Source organism: Heterodontus francisci, chromosome 15 (genome assembly GCF_036365525.1).
Source record: "Heterodontus francisci isolate sHetFra1 chromosome 15, sHetFra1.hap1, whole genome shotgun sequence".
In the NCBI taxonomy this organism is placed as follows: Eukaryota; Metazoa; Chordata; class Chondrichthyes; order Heterodontiformes; family Heterodontidae; genus Heterodontus; species Heterodontus francisci.
Window position 1 is genome coordinate 88,768,063 of NC_090385.1, and position 19,849 is coordinate 88,787,911.

Consider the following 19,849-nt stretch of genomic DNA (forward strand, 5'->3'; position numbering starts at 1 on the left):
TTTTCCTTCTGTACCTTTTCTGAATACTTTGTATCCTTGAATGTTCAAGCGCCCAGTCCTCACCATTTTAAGCCACGTTTCTGTTATTGCCACTATATCATATTGGTACACAGCTATTTGTGCCTGGATCTCACCAGCCTTATTCACCACGCGTTGTGCGTTTACATACATGCATTTTACACCTGTCTTTGTATTCCTCATAGTCCTCCTTAATATGCTCCTATCTAATATGGTGCCACTTCCTTCTCTAGTACTATCCAACACTCTCACTCCTTTATGCACCTTATTCCTCTTTTCTACTTGTATATGCTGGTGCCTATCCCCCTGCCAATTTAGTTTAAATCCTCCCTAACCACACTAATCAACTTCCCTGTGAGCAAATTGGTCTCAGTCCTGATGAGGTACAACCCATCCCTTTTGAGTAGGTTTCTCCTGCCCCAGAACTGATCCCAATGACCCAAGAATCTGAAATCCTCCCTCCTGCACCATGTCTCGGGCCATGCATTGATTCTCCCTACCTTCCTATTTCTACTCTTGCTAGCTGGTGGCGCTGGGAGTAATCCATAGATTATAACTTTCGAGGTCCTACTTTTCAACTTCCTCCCTCGCTCTTGAAAATCTGACTGTAGGACCTCAATACCTGCTGTCTCTGTCATTGGTACTGATGTGTATCTGGCTCACTCCTATCTGCAGAATATTCTGCACCCGATCTGTGATTTCCTTTATCCTGGCACCAAGGAGGCAACACACCATAAAGGACTCAGTGATGCCGGTCTTTCCCCCTAACTATGGAATCTCTTATAACAACTGCATTTCTACTCTTTGCTGTTCCCTCATGTACAGTCCCTTACCCATTGGCGCCATGGTCTGGATTGCACTCCTTCAAGGTGTCATCACTCCCAGCAGTCTCCAATGCTGAGTTTGAGAGTGGCAGACACCCCAAAGACTCTTGTACTTACTCCCTCTTCCTACTCTTCTGGATGGCCACTCATCTACTATTCTGAACTCTCTCTGCCTTTGGGATGACCACCTCCTGAAACATACAATCCAGGAAACTCATCCTCCCTAACGCTCCGAAGTGACTGCAGTTGCCCCTCAAGCTTGAAAATCCTGAGCTTTTGCTCAAGCAGCTGGAGACATTCCCACAACCGTGGTTTCCCAAGAGGTGAAGTCCTCTGAAGTTCCCACATGGTGCAGGAATTGCAAGCAACAAGTCTTAGCTGCCCATCCATGGTCTAAGAAAAATATCTAATTCCTCTTTTATAATCTAGTTAATACATTGTAAAAACTACTAATTTTAATTAAAATGGCTCTAGTTCTGCTCTTTGCTAGTACTTTTACTCAGTTACTCTTATACTTACACCAGTTTCGGATTCTACTAATTAATCTAAGCTGTAAATTTAATACAATACATTTTAGTTTCCCAATGGTAGTTTAAACAACTACCCTAGATTAGAGAGGAGAAAAACCCTTTAAAAATCTCCAACCAATCACCTACCAGCTATCCTCTGATGGCACTCCCTGCTTTTTCTGGAAAACGCCGTGGAAGGTCCTTTCTTACCCCGCTCTGATTTATCAGCTGCCGTTGCTGCTGCCAGTTATCTGTCTCCTGCTCCCTCACTCAGACCACTACTTCTTTTGTAAAAGACTAGAACAGCATCTCTCTCCTCACTGCGCCAAATCCCTCACTTGCCAAAATCCCCAGTTACATACTCTGTCACAGCAGTACTCTGTCGAGTTGGACTTCGTGCTACTGTGACAGGCAAACCTCAATTTTCAGTTAAAGGTACTTTTTTTTTGCATTGCAATCAACAAGCTGAAATAAATGCTGCAGTGAGCGAAAACTATTCTTTGTGTTTTGGAGTTGCATTTTAAGAAGTAAAGTGTCACATTTCCCCTCAGCCCTTGACAGTTCTGTCCTTATTGAAACGATGTTTCAGATTCATCCATGATTGGACTGTTTGAGACATGAGCATTCAGTTAAGGTGCATTTTAAATACTAGCATTGGAAAAGCCATTACAATCTTGCCTAAGGTTCAATATGATGTCCTGTTAACAAAGTTCAGTCCTATTAGTATACAAGTTATGCTGGGCTGATGCAAAGCTAGAATCTTTTTTGATCTATAACGTAAATGTAGTTCAGATACTAAGGGCTGAATTTTACCAGCCCCTCAAAGTCGGGGTTCGTGGTTGGGGGGGGGGCCCCCGCTGGGTAATCAGAGGAGAGGAGCAGACGGCGGGAAGAACACGCAGCGGGGAGCGGATAAATAGAACATGAGGTTCGCGGCCTAGAGCACTTACCTTCCGGAACAAGAATCCAGGCGCGCTGGAGTTTGGAAACAAAGTGAACAGTGACGTCACAGGAAAGCTGCAAGGTTGTTGGTTGGCGAGTAACTGCTGGTAGGGAGTACCAGTAAATAGTTGGGTTAGTACACTACTGTGCGGGTGTGTGTGTAAATAGCTTAATAATAAGGAACAAGTGAATAGCGGTTTTTTTTGAGTAAGGCTTACTTTAATGAATGATTGATTTTTAGTACGATTTATCAGTACTAGTAATTTTTTATTAATTCTAAGGTGTTGTAGTATTGGTAAGGTTTTTTTTAAGTAGTGGCAAAGGGTCAGCTAATAAAGGAATGGCAGGGTTGCTTCAACCGCGAGAGTGCACCTCCTGTGCTATGTGGGAGCTCCAGGATGCTTCCCGTATCCTGGAGAACCATTTGTGCAGGAAGTATCGTCAATTAAAGCAGCTTGAGCTCTGGGTTTTGGAACTTGCGTGGCAGCTGGCAACATTGTGGTGCATTCATCAGGATGAGAGCTATGTGGATTGCACATTTATAAATGTGTTCATCGCACAGCTTAACAGTATGCAGGGAGAGAGGGAATGAGTGATGACCAGATAGTCAAAAAGAATCAGGCAGGTAGTGCAGGAGACCCCTGTGTGCATCTCACTCTCCAACAGGTGTTCAGTTCTGAATACTGAGGAAAGTGTTGCTTCACCCGGGGAGTGCAGCCAGAGCCAAGTCCATGGCACCACGGGTGGCTCAGCTGCAGGGGGGGGGGGGGGGTACAGGGAAGACTGGAAGAGCCATAGTGATAGGTGATTCAATAATCAGGGGAACATACATGCGTTTCTGTGGCTGCAGAAGTGAATCCAGGATGGTGTGTTGCTTCCCTGGTGTCAGGGTCAAGGATGGCACTGTGTGGCGGCAGAGCATCCTGAAGGGGGAGGGTGAACAACCAGCAGTCGTGGTCCACATCGGAACCAACGACATAGATAGAAAGAGGGATGTGGTCCTGCAGTCAGAATTTAGGGAGCTAGGGAAGAAATTAGCAAGCAGGACCTCAAAAGTAGTAATCTCTGGATTACTCCCAGTGCCAGGAGCAAGTGAGTATAGAAATAGAAGGATAAGACAGATGAATGCATGGCTGGAAAGATGGTGCAGACTGGAGGGTTTCAGATTCCTAGGACATTGGAACCGGCTCTGGGAGAGATGGGACCTGTACAGGCCGGATGGGTTGTACCTGAACAGAACCGGGACTGAGTTCTTTGCGGGACGTTTTGCTAGCGTTGTTGGGGAGGGTTTAAACTAGTTTGGCTGGGGGTTGGGGACCTGCGGGTAGACTCAGCTGGGACAAAATCAGAAATTAAAATGGCAGGCAGAAAATTAGTGGATGAGTCTCGAAGACAGAGGGAACAAGGGTTAGGAAATTTAAAACAAAGAGTTTGGCCGTCCTCAAGAGTATCTATTTCAATGCAAGGAGTATAGCCAATAAAGCAGATGAGCTGAGGGTACAAGTAGACGCGTGACAGTATGATATCACAGCTATTACCGAAACATGGCTTAAGGAGGGACAGGAATGGCAGTTCAACGTTCCTGGTTACAGGGTGTTCAAACACAATAGGGAGGAGGATAAGAAAGGAGAGGGGAGTGGCAATTTTGGTCAAGGAAACTATTACAGCTGTGAGGAGGGATGATATGTTGAAAGGTTCATCAAATGAGGCCATATGGATTGAGCTAAGGAGCAATAAAGGGGCAATCACACTGCTGGGAGTGTACTATAGACCCCCAAACAGTCAGAGAGTTAGAAGAGCAGGTATGTACGCAAATCTCTGAAGTGCAAGAACCATAGGGCAGTATTGGTAGTGGATTTTAATTACCCCAATATTAACTGAGATAGTTTTAGTGTGAAAGGAATTCAGGAAGCAGAATTCTTGAGTTGCATTCAGGAGAACTTTTTTTCCCAGTATGCAGCAAGTCCATCAAGAGAGGGTGCAGTTTTACACTTATTTTTAAGAAATGAAGATGGACAGGTGGAAGGGGTGGCAGTGGGAGAGCATTTTGGTGATAGTGATCATAATTCAGTCAGTTTTAACATAATTATGGAAAATGACAGGGCATGAGTTAGAGTTCTCAATTGGGGCAAGGCCAATTTTACTAAACTGAGCAGTGATTTAGCGAAAGTGGACTGGAAACAGCTACTTGAAGGGAAATCAGTGTAAGAACAGTGGGAGGCATTCAAAGGGGAGATTCAAGGGGTTCAGGGTAAACATGTTCCCACAAAGAAAAAGGGTGAGGCGGTCAAATCAAGAGCCCCATGGATGTCAAGGAGCCTACTGGGTAAGATAAGGCAGAAAAGGAAAGCATATGTCCGACACAGAGAACTCAATACTACAGAAAGCCGAGAGGGGTAAAGAAAGTGGAGGGGTGAAATCAAAAATGAAATTAGGAAAGCAAAGAGAGGGCATGAAAGAATATTGGCAAGCAAAATCAAGGTGAATGCAAAGATGTTTTATCAATACATTAAAGTAAGAGGATAACTGAGGAAAGAGTAGGGCCCATAAAAGAACAAAAAGGTAACCTATGTGTAGGAGTGGAAGATATTTTGGTATGGTTCTTAATGAATACTTTGCATCGGTCTTCACAAAAGAGGGGAACGATGCAGATATTGTAGTTAAGGAGGACAAGTGTGAAGTATTGGATGTGATAAACATGGGGAGAGAGGAAGTATTAATGGGATTAGCATCCTTGAAAGTTGATAAATCACCAGGGCTGGATGAAATGTATCCTAGGCTGTTAAAAGAAGCAAAAGAGGGAATAGCAGAGGGTCTGACCAGCATTTTCCAGTCCTCACTGGATACTGTTGTGGTGCTGGAGGATTGGAGAATTGCTAACGTTGTACCTCTGCTTAAAAAGGGAACAAAGGATAGACCGAATGATTATAGGCCAGTCAGTCTAACCTCAGTAACGGGCAAATTATTGGAATCTATTCTGAGAGACAGGATAAACTGTCACTTAGAAAGGCACAGGTTAATCAAGAAGAGTCAGCATGGATTTGTTAAGGGAAGATCTTGTTTGACCAACTTGATCGAATTTGTTGAAGAAGTAACAAGGAAGATAGATGTGGGTAGTGCAGTTGATGTGGTCTACATGGACGTTAGCAAGGCTTTTGACAAGGTCCCACATGGCAGACTGATTAAAAAAATAAAATCCCATGGGATCCAGGGAAATACAGCAAGGTGGATACAAAATTGGCTCAGTGGCAGGAAATAAAGAGGAATTGTTGATGGCTGTTTTAACGACTGGAGGGCTGTTTCCAGTCGTGTTCAAGTGGTGTTCCACAGAGCTCAGTACTGGATCCCCTGCTTTTTGTGCCATATATTGATGATTTGGATGTAAATGTAGGAGGCATGATCAAGAAGTTTGTGGACAACACACAGATTGACCGTGTGGTAGATAGCGAGGAGGATAGCTGTAGGAAGATATTTGATGGTCTGGTAGATGGGCGGCAGAAAAGTGGGAAATGGATTTCAAACCAGAGAAGTGTGAGATGATGCATTTGGGGAGGACAAACAAGGCAAAGGAATACATGATTAATAGGAAAATACTGAGAAGTGTAGAGGAAGTAAGGGACCTTGGAGTGAATGTCCACAGATCCCTGAAGGTAGCAGGACAGGTCGATAAGGTGGTTAAGAAGGCATATGGAATCCTTTCCTCTATTAGCTGAGGTATAGAATGTAAGAGTAGGAAGGTTATGCTGGAACTGTATAACTCATTGCTAAGGCCACAACTTGAGTACTGTGTGCAGTTCTGGTCACCTCATTTACAGAAAGGATGTAATTGCACTGGAGAGGGTACAGAGGAGATGTATGAGGATGTTGCCAGGACTGGAAAAATGCAGCTATGAGGAAAGATAGGATAGGGTTGTTCTCCTTGGAATACAGAAGGCTGGGGGGAGATCTGATGGAAATGTACAAAATTTTGAAGGGCCAAGATAGAGTGGGGGTGAAGGGTCTATTCACCTTAACAGAGAGGTCAGTGACAATGGGGCATAGATTTAAAGTGATTGGTAGAAAAATTAAAGGGGAGATGAGGAAAAATGTTTTCACCCAGAGAGTGGTGATAGTCTGGAACTCACTGCCTTAAAGGGTAGTTGAGGCAGAGAGACTCATTTAAAAGGAGTCTGGATATGCAGCTCAAGTGCTGTAAACCGCAGGGCTGCGGACCAAATGCTGGAAAGTGAGATTAGAATAAGTGGATCGCTTTCGGCCAGCACAGACATGATGGGCCAAATAGCCTCTTTCCGTGCCTTAAACTTTCTATGATTTCTATGATTCTAAAATACTTGCAAGAGCAGCCCACCACGACTCCCAACGCAGAGAAGGCCCTGCCACCTTTTACCCGGCTGTGGTGAGGCCTCGGTGCGCCCCCCCCCCCCCCCCCCCCGGGGTCTTCATTTAAATATTAAAATTAATTAAGATGCTAATTAACTTAACTTGTCCCGGCAGCCATCCCACACAGATTTTACGGCCACCAGTCGCAACTTGCGTGTGGAGTTCCGGGACGGGACACTGGTGGGGAGGGGGGAGGACTAAAATTATCAGGGCAGTGGGGGGAGCAGGGAAAACCTTTTCGTTTTTATTGGCTGTGGGGATGGTGGGAAGGGGTTGAAGGGCAACTGTGACGAGGTTGGGGAGAAGTTCGAGGTGGGAATAAATTTATTGTTTGTCATATTGGCCTATAAAACAACCATTGTGGCTGGGGGTGTTGGGAAAGGGCCTCTAGCTTTTGAAATATTTTTAAACAATTAACAATCTTTTCTCTTTAAAAATTCAAATTTTTGCTCACGGCTTGAAGCCCTTTAAAAATGGCGCTGTTGCCTGTGCAGTGGTGCCGGATGCCATTGCTGGGGCCGGACAGGCTGCCCCCTTTACATCATCAGAGGTGGCTGCTCCGCCGCCTCCTTTTAAATGAGCCTCCGCGTGAAATATCATGGGAGTTTCTGTTTCAGAAGGCTGCCGACTTCAAAGCACACTGCCGCGATGTGCAACGAGCTAATATAGTCCAGCCCTAAGTCTGCTGAATGGGTAGTGCATTGATGTATGATGGGTAATGTAATTCAGGCTTTTGGCCTCCTGAAAATAGCATAGCTCAGAAATCAAGTCCCCCAATTTGAACTAAGCCAAGCAAATATAAAACTAGAGGTGGCCTCTTGTAGCTGAGACTTTGGACCAGCTCGAGTGTAACTGTAACGGTTACAAAATAGCCTGCTTATAAAAGAAATAAAAACAAGAAATGTTGGAAATACTCAGCAGGTCTGGCAGCATCTGTGGAAAGAGAAGCAGAGTTAACGTTTCGGGTCAGTGACCCTTCTTCGGAAGGGTCAGTTCCGAAGAAGGGTCACTGACCCGAAATGTTAACTCTGCTTGTCTCTCCACAGATGTTGCCAGACCTGCTGAGTATTTCCAGCATTTCTTGTTTTTATTTCAGATTTTGGGTGGTTCCCACTGTTCAACTCCCACCTGACTGCAGCAAGTGTGTTTTGGTATTCGGGTTTAACCCCATTGTGTTTTATTTGTCAAATAAACAGACAGCGACAGGTTTTCTTGTAGTTTAAAATGGAAAATCAATTATTTATTGATCAATATGCCTTAACCCAAAATTATCGAAACCACATCCACTCACTCACTTAATTTGCGCACAAACGCACAAACAAGAGACAGATAATGAGGTAAGTGGGTTTAAGTGGGGGTAGGTTTTGCGGGGGGTGGTGGTGAGGTTAATGGTAAACCTGTTGAATTCTCTCGGAAGTCAAGCTGGTGTTGGTTGTAGGCCTGAGATATTTGTAAATTTCTCTTGGTTGAAAGTTCAGTTGAAGACAATGGATTACTTCTAATTCACTGGTGTAAAATGTGTAGATGTAGGATTCTACAGCAGGGCATATCCCTTCTAGCTTGCTGGATTCCTCCCATCTTGTTAGCTGGAAAAGCTTCTTGGATCTGTCTCGCTCATTCTCTCTCTGCTGCCTTTTAAGGTAAAGATGTGTTACATCTTGCCTCTGCTGGAAGACAGGTATTTTCTTCGCTGTAGTGATCGACAATGGCCTAGGATATGGCTACTTCATACCTTCTTTGTTTCAGAGGAAACCATTCAATTCAGTAGTGTCTCTTGATGGGTTTAAGATGAGAATAATCCGGTTATCCTTACACAAATCAACAATTCTCGGAAGACCGCCGTCATTAACAACGAGCTCAGTAGACTGAAAGTGGACACTTCAGGAGACACGCCTCCCTGCGAGCGGATCTCTAAGCGAGCAAGACTACATCATCTTCTGGCAGGGGAAGGATCCTGAAGAACCAAGACAGCATGGAGTGGGCTTCGCCATCAGAAACTCTTTGCTCAGCATGATAGAGCCACTTTCAAATGGCTCGGAACGCATACTGTCCATCCGACAGCTCACCGCCTCTGGTCCAGTAAACCTACGCAGTGTCTATGCTCCAACACTCTGCTCCCCACCTGAAGTTAAAGACCAGTTCTATGAGGAACTCCATAATATCATTCGTCACATTCCCAATACTGAAAATTTGTTCCTGCTGGGGGACTTTAACCCCAGGGTTGGGGCCGACCATGACTCATGGCCCTCCTGCCTTGGGTGCTATGGCGTTGGAAGGATGAATGAGAATGGACAGAGACTGCTGGAGTTGTGTACCTATCACAACCTCCGCATCAGCAACCCGTTCTTTCATACTAAACCCTGTCATCAGGTTTCTTGCAGGCACCCAAGATCACGTCGTTGGCACCAGCTGGACCTCATCGCTACAAGGCGAGCCTCTTTAAACAGCGTTCAAATCACACGCACTCCCTGGTGTGCAACAACGTTAGACTCAAACCAAAGAAGCTGCATCACTCCAAGCAGAAGGGCCGCCCGCGCATCAACACTAACAGAATTTCTTATCCACAGCTGTTACATAAGTTTCTAAATTCACTTGAAAAAGCCCTTCAAAACACTCCTACAGGGGATGCAGAGACCATGTGAGCCCACATCAGAGGCGCCATCTATGCCTCAGCAAGGACCACCTATGGCAAACGTGTGAAGCAGAATGCAGACTGGTTTCAATCTCACTTTGAAGAGCTGGAACCTGTCATAGCCGCTAAGCGCATTGCACTGTTGAACTACAAGAAAGCCCCCAGCGAGATAACATCCGTAGCACTTAAAGTAGCCAGAAGCGCTGCACAAAGAACAGCCAGGCGCTGCGCAAATGACTACTGGCAACACCTATGCAGTCGTATTCAGCTGGCCTCCAATATCGGAAATATCAGAGGAATGTATGATGGCATTAAGAGAGCTTTTGGGCCAACCATCAAGAATATCGCCCCCCTCAAGTCTAAATCAGGGGACACAATCACTGACCAACGCAAGCAAATGGACCGCTGGGTGGAGCACTTCCTGGAACTGTACTCCAGTGAAAATGTTGTCACTGAGACCGCCCTCAATGCAGCCCAGTCTCTGCCAGTCATGGATGAGCTTGACAAACAGCCAACAAAATCGGAACTCAGTGATACCATCGATTCTCTAGCCAGTGCAAAAGCCCCTGGGATGGACGGCATTACCCCTGAAGTAATCAAGTGTGCCAAGCCTGCTATACTTTCAGCACTCCACAAACTGCTTTGCCTGTGCTGGGATGAGGGAGCAGTGCCACAGGACATGTGCGATGCCAATATCATCACCCTCTAAGAATAAGGGTGACCGCGGTGACTGCAACAACTACCGTGGAATCTCCCTGCTCAGCATAGTGGGGAAAGTCTTTGCTCGCGTCGTTTTAAACAGGCTCCAGAAGCTGGCTGAGCATGTCTACCCTGAGGCACAATGTGGCTTTCGGGCAGAGAGATCCACCATTGACATGCTGTTCTCCCTTCGCCAGCTACAGGAGAAATGCCCCTCTACATTGCTTTCATTGATCTCACCAAAGCCTTTGACCTCGTCGGCTGACGTCTCTTCAGACTACTAGCAAAGATCGGATGTCCACCAAAGCTACGAAGTATCATCACCTCATTCCATGACCATCTGAAAGGCACAATTCAGCATAGCGACGCCTCATCAGACCCCTTTCCTATTCTGAGTGGTGTGAAACAGGGCTGTGTTCTCGCACCTACACTGTTTGGGATCTTCTTCTCCCTGCTGCTCTCACATGCGTTCAAGTCTTCAGAAGAAGGAATTTTCCTTCACACAAGATCAGATGGCAGGTTGTTCAACCTTGCCCGTCTTGGAGCGAAGACCAAAGTACGGAAGGTCCTCATCAGGGAACTCCTCTTTGCTGACGATGCTGCATTAACATCCCACACAGAAGCGTGTCTGCAGAGACTCATCGACAGGATTGCAACTGCCTGCAACGAATTTGTCCTAACCATCGGCCTCAAGAAAACGAACATCATGGGCCGGGACGTCAGAAATGCATCATCCATCAATATCGGCGACCACGCTCTGGAAGTGGTTCAAGAGTTCACCTACCTCGGCTCAACTATCACCAGTAACCTGTCTCTCGATGCAGAAATCAACAAGCGCATGGGAAAGGCGTCCGCTGCTATGTCCAGACTGGCCAAGAGAGTATGGGAAAATGGCACACTGACACGGAACACACAAGTCTATCAAGCCTGTGTCCTCAGTACCTTGCTCTACGGCAGCGAGGCCTGGACAACGTATGTCAGCCAAGAGCGACATCTCAATTCATTCCATCTACGCTGCCTCCGGAGAATCCTTGGCATCAGGTGGTAGGACCGTACCTCCAACACAGAAGTCCTCGAGGCAGCTAACATTCCCAGCATATACACCCTACTGAGCCAGCAGCGCTTGAGATGGCTTGGCCATGTGAGCCGCATGAAAGATGGCAGGATCCCCAAGGACACATTGTACAGCGAGCTCGTCACTGGTATCAGACCCACCGGCTGTCCATGTCTCCGCTTTAGAGACGTCTGCAAGCGCGACATGAAGTCCTGTGACATTGATCACAAGTCATGGAAGTCAGTTGCCAGTGATCGCCAGAGCTGGCGGACAGCCATAAAGGTGGGACTTAAGAGTGGCGAGTCGAAGAGACTTAGCAGTTGGCAGGAAAAAAGACAGAAGCGCAAGGGGAGAGCCAGCTGCATAACAGCCCTGACAACCAATTTTATCTGCAGCACCTGTAGAAGAGTCTGTCACTCTAGAACTGGCCTTTATAGCCACTCCAGGCACTGCTTCACAAAGCACTGACCACCTCCAGGTGCTTACCCATTGTCTCTCGAGACAAGGAGGCCAAAGAAAAAAGAAAAAATGTGTTTATGATGTTTCTTTGTTTCAGAAGAACCTATTCAATTCGGGAATATTTCAGAATGGCTGCAATTGACTCTTACTTTTGAAAATATTCCTTTGTCCCTGTCAGACAGTTTGAATATGCAAATGCCATGTCGTTTCACCTTTGGTGGCCATTTTGGAGCCAATTGTTCACTTTTTGTAAGAAAGTTCTATTTTTTTAAAAGACAGTTAATTTTTATAACTCCCCAGATCTCGTCTGTAATTTTTCATTGTCGCACTTCTTGTACGTGTGACACCTCCCACAAAAGGGGGCAAGAATGAAGTTCTTTGGATTTCATTTTTTGTTTTTTGTTTTTAGGAAGAAGATATAGGGTCAGACTAACACACTTTCATTTCATTCACTTCTCAATCTTGCAACAGCTGCAGCTGGCATTGCTTGTAACCGTCATTTCATGTTCAAATTTTGATTTTTTTTCATCACCCTTCCTTTGGATGAGGTACCATTTCAAAAAAAAAATGCATTTCATTTGGTTATGACTTGTCAAATGGGGTTAGAGTTTCTCTAGCACCAGTATGTAGTACTTTGGGAACCCTAATCTCAATAAAAATGTGGTTGTGGTGAAGCTTTTAGTATGCAAATTTCTGTTACTGCTGGTGGCAAGTTTTCCTGCCCGTACAAGCTTTTAACCCCTTGACTGCTGTTTCCCCCAACACATGGGTTAACAATTCAGGTTCTGGCACATTGATAGTTCTTATTTCTAGGGTGATAGTGGGTGATAATTTGTTTTTTTAACCCCTACGAAGCATCTGGGATTTGCTCCTGCCCCTTGTTCTTTCTGAGTTCTGAATCTAAATTGTTGGGTTAGATTAGCTTTAGATTCAGAATCTGATCGTTTGCTTCTTCAGCGGGTAGAACCACGTTGACCTCACTTTTAGTTTTCTTACAATTTTCACAAGTATTGTTTACTTTAGGGTATTTTACCTTCCCTTTTCCTGTTACTTCAGAGATAGATTTTCCCTAATCTGTCCATGTTCTCTGGGACACTACCGCTCACAGGTGATTGTCCAGCTTCCACTGCACTCCCCTGTGGCACTTTAACTAGGTGAGGCATCTCCCTCACTCTTGGCTTTCCTGTTTGGGAACTACCTCATCCCTATTTAAATCTTTAAAGAAGGTTTCGGCCAACTGTATATCTGGTGCTTTTCCTTCATACTTTGCTGCTTTTATTTTGGCTCATTTAAATTTTCCTGGCTCTCTCTTGGCCACTTTAAATTCTTCTGGCTCCATTGCCCACCCCACCCTCACTCCCCAATGGGATTTTTGGGACTTTCTCAGCCCTCTGCAGCTGTACAGAGTTTTGTTTCTTCCCCTGTTTCTCCCACCTCATGGACTGTATTGCACCCAGAGGGTCCAGAACTGCCAAGCCATTGCCAAGCAATAGGTCTACACCCCATAAGGGTAAGCTCAGCATGATCCCAACTGTCTCTAACCCAGTGGCCAACTTACTCTGTAGATAAACGTTAACTAAAGGAACCTTCGAGCATTTGCCAGTAAGCCCTTTTACCTATACTGTAGTATTTGTTCTGCTTTCAAGTGGCATTTCCATAAATTTGGCTGCCAGTATAGTTTGAAAACAACCGGTATGCCTGATACCTTTGTCTGGTGCCTGGGACACAAAAGGAGTCAATTTTCCTTTTTGTTAGAAGTTCTGGAAAGTGCTCTACTCTTGAGTTATATTACAACACAGGCTTACCACTTACATAGCCACAGACATGGGCTCGACTGCAGCACTTCCTTTTGTTTTTTTGGCTTTTCAACAATTTGCCTGGACATGTCCAGATTTGCCACACTGGAAACATGTCAAGCGGACCCCTACTGGTTTATCACCTAAGTTCCTTTTTAAATTTAGAGATTGATCTGGTTTTCATTTCCTACACTCCTTTTCTTTCGAGCCCATTTCTGCTTCCTCTACATCGCTGCTCTCCCTAGCTTGGAAGAGCTGCTTGACACAAATTTATTCTGAGTTAGGGATTTGTGAATTAACTGATAATCGTCAGCTATTTTTTACTGTTTCTTTTACCCTTGTGTCTCTTTGTTCTTCGATGTGGGTCCTTATACTAACTGGGATGCTATTTTTAAATTCTTCCAGCAACATCACTTCTCTCAAATTTTCATGAGGGATCGTATCCAGCAATCAAAAACCATATGTCTAATCCTTTGGAACTCCATGTATGTTTGTGCGGGTCTGTTCCTGGTGTGCCTGAATTTCTGTCTATATGCTTCAGGTATAGCTTATATGCATTTAGAATTGCAGTTTTAGTTTGTTCGTAGTCAGAAGAACTTTCTTCTGATAACAGGGAAAAAGCTTCACGAGCCCTACCCACGAACTGGCCTTGTTAGAGGAGAGTCCAGAATTCTTCTGGGAGATAAAATCTGTCTTCACCTCCTCCTCAAATTTTGGCACTAGTCTTGAGTGTCTCAGTAGATCAATGTTTTGCTCTAAATTGGGGATAAGTTTTGAGTGGCTGGCAGTGTGCGCACCTTGTGCCTTTAGCCTTTCGAGCTCAAACTTTCTGTCTGCTTCCTCTCTTTGCATCTCTTTCCCCCTGAAACTGCATCTCCTCCCTTTTGAACTGTAGCTCTTTCCTTTTTTTTCTTTTTGAAAATCTCTCTCCCTTTTTCATCTGCAACTGGATTCTAGCTAGAATTATTTTTTCAGACTCTGATTCCATGCTGTCGTCTTCCGGTTCAGGGATAAGTTTAAAATGGTTAGCTAGACTCTTCACCAGTTCAGGTTTCATTGCTTTCTGTTTGAAAGTAGTTCTCACCTCTGTAGCTAAACTTTTTAAGTCTTCAATACTTAATTTGTTTAACTTATCATGGAATATCTCACCCTGCTCTACAAACTCTTTCGCATTAAATATGGCCATCTCTTTTTTCCGTGAAGAAAAAACAGAAGAATACAAGAAAACCTGTTTGTTTATTTTTCCACAATTTTAGAGGTCACTTTTCCTTCCGTTTTTCAAATCTCTCGTTTTTCTGGTTGTTAAGATCCTGGCTTTGAGCCCCCAATTTGTTAGTCATGTGATGAGGGGTTTGGGTGATTCCCACTGTTCAACTTCCACCTCACTTCACCAGGTGTGTTATGTTATTAGTGTTTAACCCATTTGTGTTTTATTTGGCAAATAAACAGCAACAGGTTTGCTGTAGGTGTAAAACAGAAAATCAATTACTTATTGCGCCTTAACCCGAAATTATCGTAACCGCATCTACTCACTCATTCATTAGCGCACACAAGAGACATAGGGAGGAAAAGGGGCAAGTGGGTTTAAGTGGGGGTACGTTTCAGGAGTTATGGTAAACCTATTAAATTCTCTTGGAAGACAAGTTCTCGTTGGTTGCAGGCCTGAGGTGTTTGTAGATTTCTCTCTTGGTTGTAAGTTCAGTTGAGGAGAGTGGATTGCTTCTAATTCACTGCTGTACAAAGTGTAGATGTAGAATTCTACAGCAGGGTGCATCCCTTCTGACTTGCTGATTCCTCCCAGCCTCTTAGCTGGAAAAGTTTCTTGGATGCTATTGGGCTGTGTGGATGGGAAATCTGCTGCAAAACAGAAGCCTAGACAACTTAGCATTAAGTTGTGATTCCTCAATGAGATTGGGTGACAGATCTGGTTGAGCCAGAACTTTTCGCATGGATTCTAGAAAGCTTTATTTGCCTTTTAGGCCTGTTCTGGCATTTTTGAAATATTGTGCGAATTTTGTTGTTACAGTGACTTAGTGGATGCTCTCGTGATATTACAGTTGTATGAAAAAATCAAGGTCTCATTTGACTGGAGCAAAGTAAACAAGCCACCATTTCCCAAACTAGGTGCGAACATGAAAAAGGTAAGTGAGTTTGTGCCCTAATGGCAGAAGAGAACATTTAGCAAAATTAACTGGCTTTATTATTCTAAATACATGTTACTTTTATTTAGCTGGAAAATTGCAATTATGCAGTTGACTTGGGAAAGAGTCGAGCAAAGTTTTCACTTGTGGGCATTGATGGAAAGGATCTGAATGATGGAAACTCAACACTAACTTTAGCCTTGGTCTGGCAGTTGATGAGAAGGTACTAATACTGTTACAAAATGCCACTAAAAGGGCTTTCAACAGCATACCTACGATTAAATTATTTCACTGTGATGAGTTGATGTGCCAGTAAGATATGGGTGGCTTCATTGTGACTTTATATTTAAATATGTTGTCACCCAGATTTTCAAATTGGTAATACTTCAATACCAACTTATTTAAAACATGCAGGTTACTGTCTGTGTTAAAACAATGGCAGTTGGGAAGTCTCAGCTTAAGCGTTAATTATTTTCTCAACTGTTCTGAAATTACAATTGTGTATTCATAGGTATACACTGAATGTTCTTGAAGATCTGGGTGATGGCCAGAAAGTCAACGATGATATTATTGTCAATTGGGTGAATAAGACCTTGAGAGAAGCAGGCAAGTCAACTACCATCCAGGGTTTTAAGGTAAGCAGGTTTTTTTTTAAAGTCACTGCTGTATCTTTCCATGCACCAACCCCTATTTGAGAGGCTGAGTAGATGATTTGCTCACAGGCTATTCCTTCTCAGTAAGTGGCTAGGAGGTGCAGGAAAATGCTTCCAAACAAATTCAGTAACCTCAGTTGGTGAACACCTAGGTCATTGTGGTGGGCTTGCTGTGAAGACCCGTGTGAGCATCAGATAAATGTATTCAGCTTTCTCCAAACAAAGTTTCAAACAGTCATATATTTGGAACAAAGTATATTTAATAATAACCAATAACAGTAATACAAGCCAGCAACTGCTACACTGTTTGTGTGTGTGTATGTGTCTTGCATTCTTGTTTTCTTTGTTTTTCTCTTCCCTCTCTACCCTCTCCTGCCTCTCCACTCCACAAAGAGCAAGACGTTCTAATGGTGTCCTGGTAAGATTTATCTTTCAGCCAGCACAATCAGAACAGATTATTTTATGATTTAACTTAGTTAGAGTTTGACAGAACTTGCTGTGTGAAAACTGGCTGCTGCGTTAGCCTACACAAAGAGTTTACTTCAAAAGTTGGTTCATTAGCTGCAAAGTACATTGGGATGTCCTGATTTGGGAAAAGTATTATAAATGCAATTTTTGTTTTCCTTGATGAATGTAACAACAAAAACTTGCATTTATATAGCAACTTTTAAAGTACAAAAATGTCACGTGGTGTGTCAAAGAGGCACAAGGGAAAATAGCAGTGTAGCAGCAAAAGGACAATGACTGCAATAATTCATAACTAATGCAAAAACTACTTTACACAGGACAAGAATTTGAGTTCAAGTTTGCCTATACTGGATTTGATTGATGCTATTCAACCTGACTCTATTAACTATGAGCTGGTGAAGACCGGAGCCCTTTCTGATGAGGATAAGCTAGAAAATGCCAAGTATGTTGCCTGAATTTGATTGCTACTTTGTGACAACGTTTCTGTTGTAATCTCGTGTATAAAGTTGATTGTGGATGTATTTGGTATAAATTAGATTTTTGTTGGAAATGGTTGAGTGTGCACACACTACTCGGAAAAAACCATATAAACAACTTTACAATCTAAGTGCGTACAGAGCACTTAAAAAAAAAAAGGCTGACTGTGCAAAAGCAAAACTTGCATAATTTCCACATGCAGTATCTGCACTTGGAGTTTTCATGAGCTGTGCTAAGTGGCTTAAATGCAAGCTATTTATTGTGTCCTCGCATTAGTTGGCAAATGGATAAGAGCTGTGTTTTAAGTGCAATAAGTGATGCAGTTGAAAATTAAACAATGGAGTGATGTGTTGCCTTTCTCAACAGATATGCTGTATCAATGGCTAGAAAGATTGGAGCTCGCGTATACGCCCTTCCAGAGGACCTGGTTGAAGTGAAGTCTAAGATGGTTATGACTGTTTTTGCCTGCTTGATGGGCAGAGGAATGAAGAGAGTGTAAAAAAAGATGATGAATGATGACAAATGTCACCACAAGAAAATGATTGGCCTTTCAGATATTTCCAGGTTGAAATATGCTGTTGGCAGAACTAGTTTTGTTTTTCTGCTTTCCAAGACTAGAACAAGGTGCTTGGGGAGGAGAGAATTGCATATATTACTTTTCCCTGAAGTGGTAATCCATTAATTTAGCAAGGTACACAATGAAATGTATTCATATATAAACACAGAAAAATCCGACCTACTGCGTTAGATCAGCACCATCAAGTTGTTCCCTTTTAATTAGAGCACTGGACCTATACTATGGTTGGACATGGATTATTCTGGGCTTTTTTTAAGTTGCTTTTCGACTGTTTGGTTTTGAGGTAATTGTAATTGAGGTTTATCAGGTGGTGGTAAATTTTGAATGAAAACTAAAGATCTCACTTACAGATATTGACAATCACTGCTCTTTGTTACCTTCCATATAACTAACGTGTGATTTTTTTCCCATGATGTATGTACACTGTTCACTGTATATATTCTATCAACATTGCTACTTTTCAGTGTTGCAACACAATTTTCAGTATAAAAGTTACATTTTTTTTAAAGTTTCCATGAAGGTTCTAGACCAAAACCATTCACTTGTTTTTTTTCTATTTAGTAGTGATGACTGACACATGTAGTTGAAGCACTTTCTGTGTGGATTTTCATTTTTAGTAAAGATTACATAACCCTTTAACTCTCCATTCTCGATATAGATTTCATTACATTCCATAGTCCTAATAATTATGAATCATTTTACTATGTATCTTGATATCTTATTAAATTTGCTTTTTTAAAGAAAACAAAGAAGCTGCACAAGAGATCAATACATTTTATTTAAAATATTATGCAATCATTTTATGCAGAAAAGTGCCAAAGTTCTTGTGTTTAGAGAACTGCATCAGAATTGTTGGGAAAGTAGGACCTTTGAGGTGCTTTGGTTCATTGGTTCATCACAGGGTTCCCAAAGAGGAAACTCCGGAGATGTTTGAGGTGTGTTAAGTCCTGGGATTTAGCATTTTACTAACCTAAATTTTTAATTGCTCAGCAAAGCTTTCATTAATATTGTATGGAAATGGTGGCAAAGTTGGCAAAAATAAAAGTTTTGATACGTATATGATTTTTGTTTTTTTTTCCCCCCAGTGTGTAAAAAATTCTGCCTATTCCAAGTTAAGCAGAAAAGCAACAGATAATCCAGCAGGTTTTATCTCCAGTGTCTGTTCATTTTCAAAGATTGTCCGACTTGATGTCCATTTCACAAACTTGACAGCCACTAGGACCCTAAGCATTCCTAAAGTATCTCATCTAGGGGTCATAGTTTCAGAATTATGGAGTTAGCCAGTTAGGACTGAGATTAGAAAATCTTTCATTCAGAGGGTTGTAAATTTTTGCAATTCTTTACCCCAGAGGGTTTTGGATGCTCAGTCGCTGAACGTATCAAGACTGAGATCGATAGATTCTTGAGCAGTAAAGGAATCAAAAGATTTGCGGATAGGGCAGGAAAGTGGAGATGATGCAGATGTTCAGTCGTGATCTTATTACAGAGTGTAATAGTTTCGAGGGACCAAATGGCCTACTACTTTTCGCGTGGGGGACCACATTACAATTTTTGTCCTATATAGGGGGCCAGTGAGAAAATTTTGGAAAAATAAAGGCATTAAAAAATTTAGCTTACCATTAATCAAAAGAACAACGAACGTGCATTTTTGTGAGGAAGCTTTAAATGAGAAGATAATTTATTGACTTACTTTCTCGTCACTATGTTGAACACTGATTTTGCGATATACCTGGCATTGTTCTTACATAAGTACTCAATCTTTGCCTGCACACTTGATGTAGTGATGTGGAGTATTCCAGATAGATGTCCACCTGCCAGTAGTGATCTTGATCTCTTTCTCTCCCCTTCCTCTCCTCCTCCCCTCTCGGTCTCTCACCCCCTCCGTCTCTCTTGCACCTCCCATAAATGTGGATAATAGAGGCAGACTATGAACGCCTCCTCTCCACTGGGTGCAGTTATTTTTTGAGGGAATGGGGTCCTAACAAACCAATATCTGCCCGCCAAGGTGCTCGACATTCCGGCAGTTTGCATTTTCCCACATTATACTCCATCTGCCAAATTTTTGCCCACTCACTTAACCTATCTATGTCCGTTTGCAGACTCTTTCTCCTCTTCACAACTTACTTTCCTACCTATCTTCGTATGATTGGAAAAATTAGTAACCCTACATTTGATCTATTTATCCAAGTCATTGATATAGATTGTAAATAATTGAGGCCC

At 43.0% G+C, this 19,849-nt stretch overlaps 1 protein-coding gene across 3 annotated transcripts in view; it reads left to right on the forward strand.

Annotated features, from left to right (window-relative positions):
• pls3 (plastin 3 (T isoform)) overlaps positions 1-18,686 on the forward strand; it is a 153,540-nt gene extending 134,854 nt beyond the window's left edge. For all 3 annotated transcript variants that reach the window (XM_068047794.1, XM_068047795.1, XM_068047796.1), the window contains exons 12-16: positions 15,340-15,454; positions 15,544-15,677; positions 15,966-16,089; positions 16,893-17,017; positions 17,419-18,686. In XM_068047794.1, the coding sequence (XP_067903895.1) occupies positions 15,340-15,454; positions 15,544-15,677; positions 15,966-16,089; positions 16,893-17,017; positions 17,419-17,551 (631 nt within the window). In that variant the 3' untranslated portion in view covers positions 17,552-18,686. The remainder of the gene's footprint in view (positions 1-15,339; positions 15,455-15,543; positions 15,678-15,965; positions 16,090-16,892; positions 17,018-17,418) is intronic.
• The last annotated feature ends 1,163 nt before the right edge of the window (positions 18,687-19,849 follow it).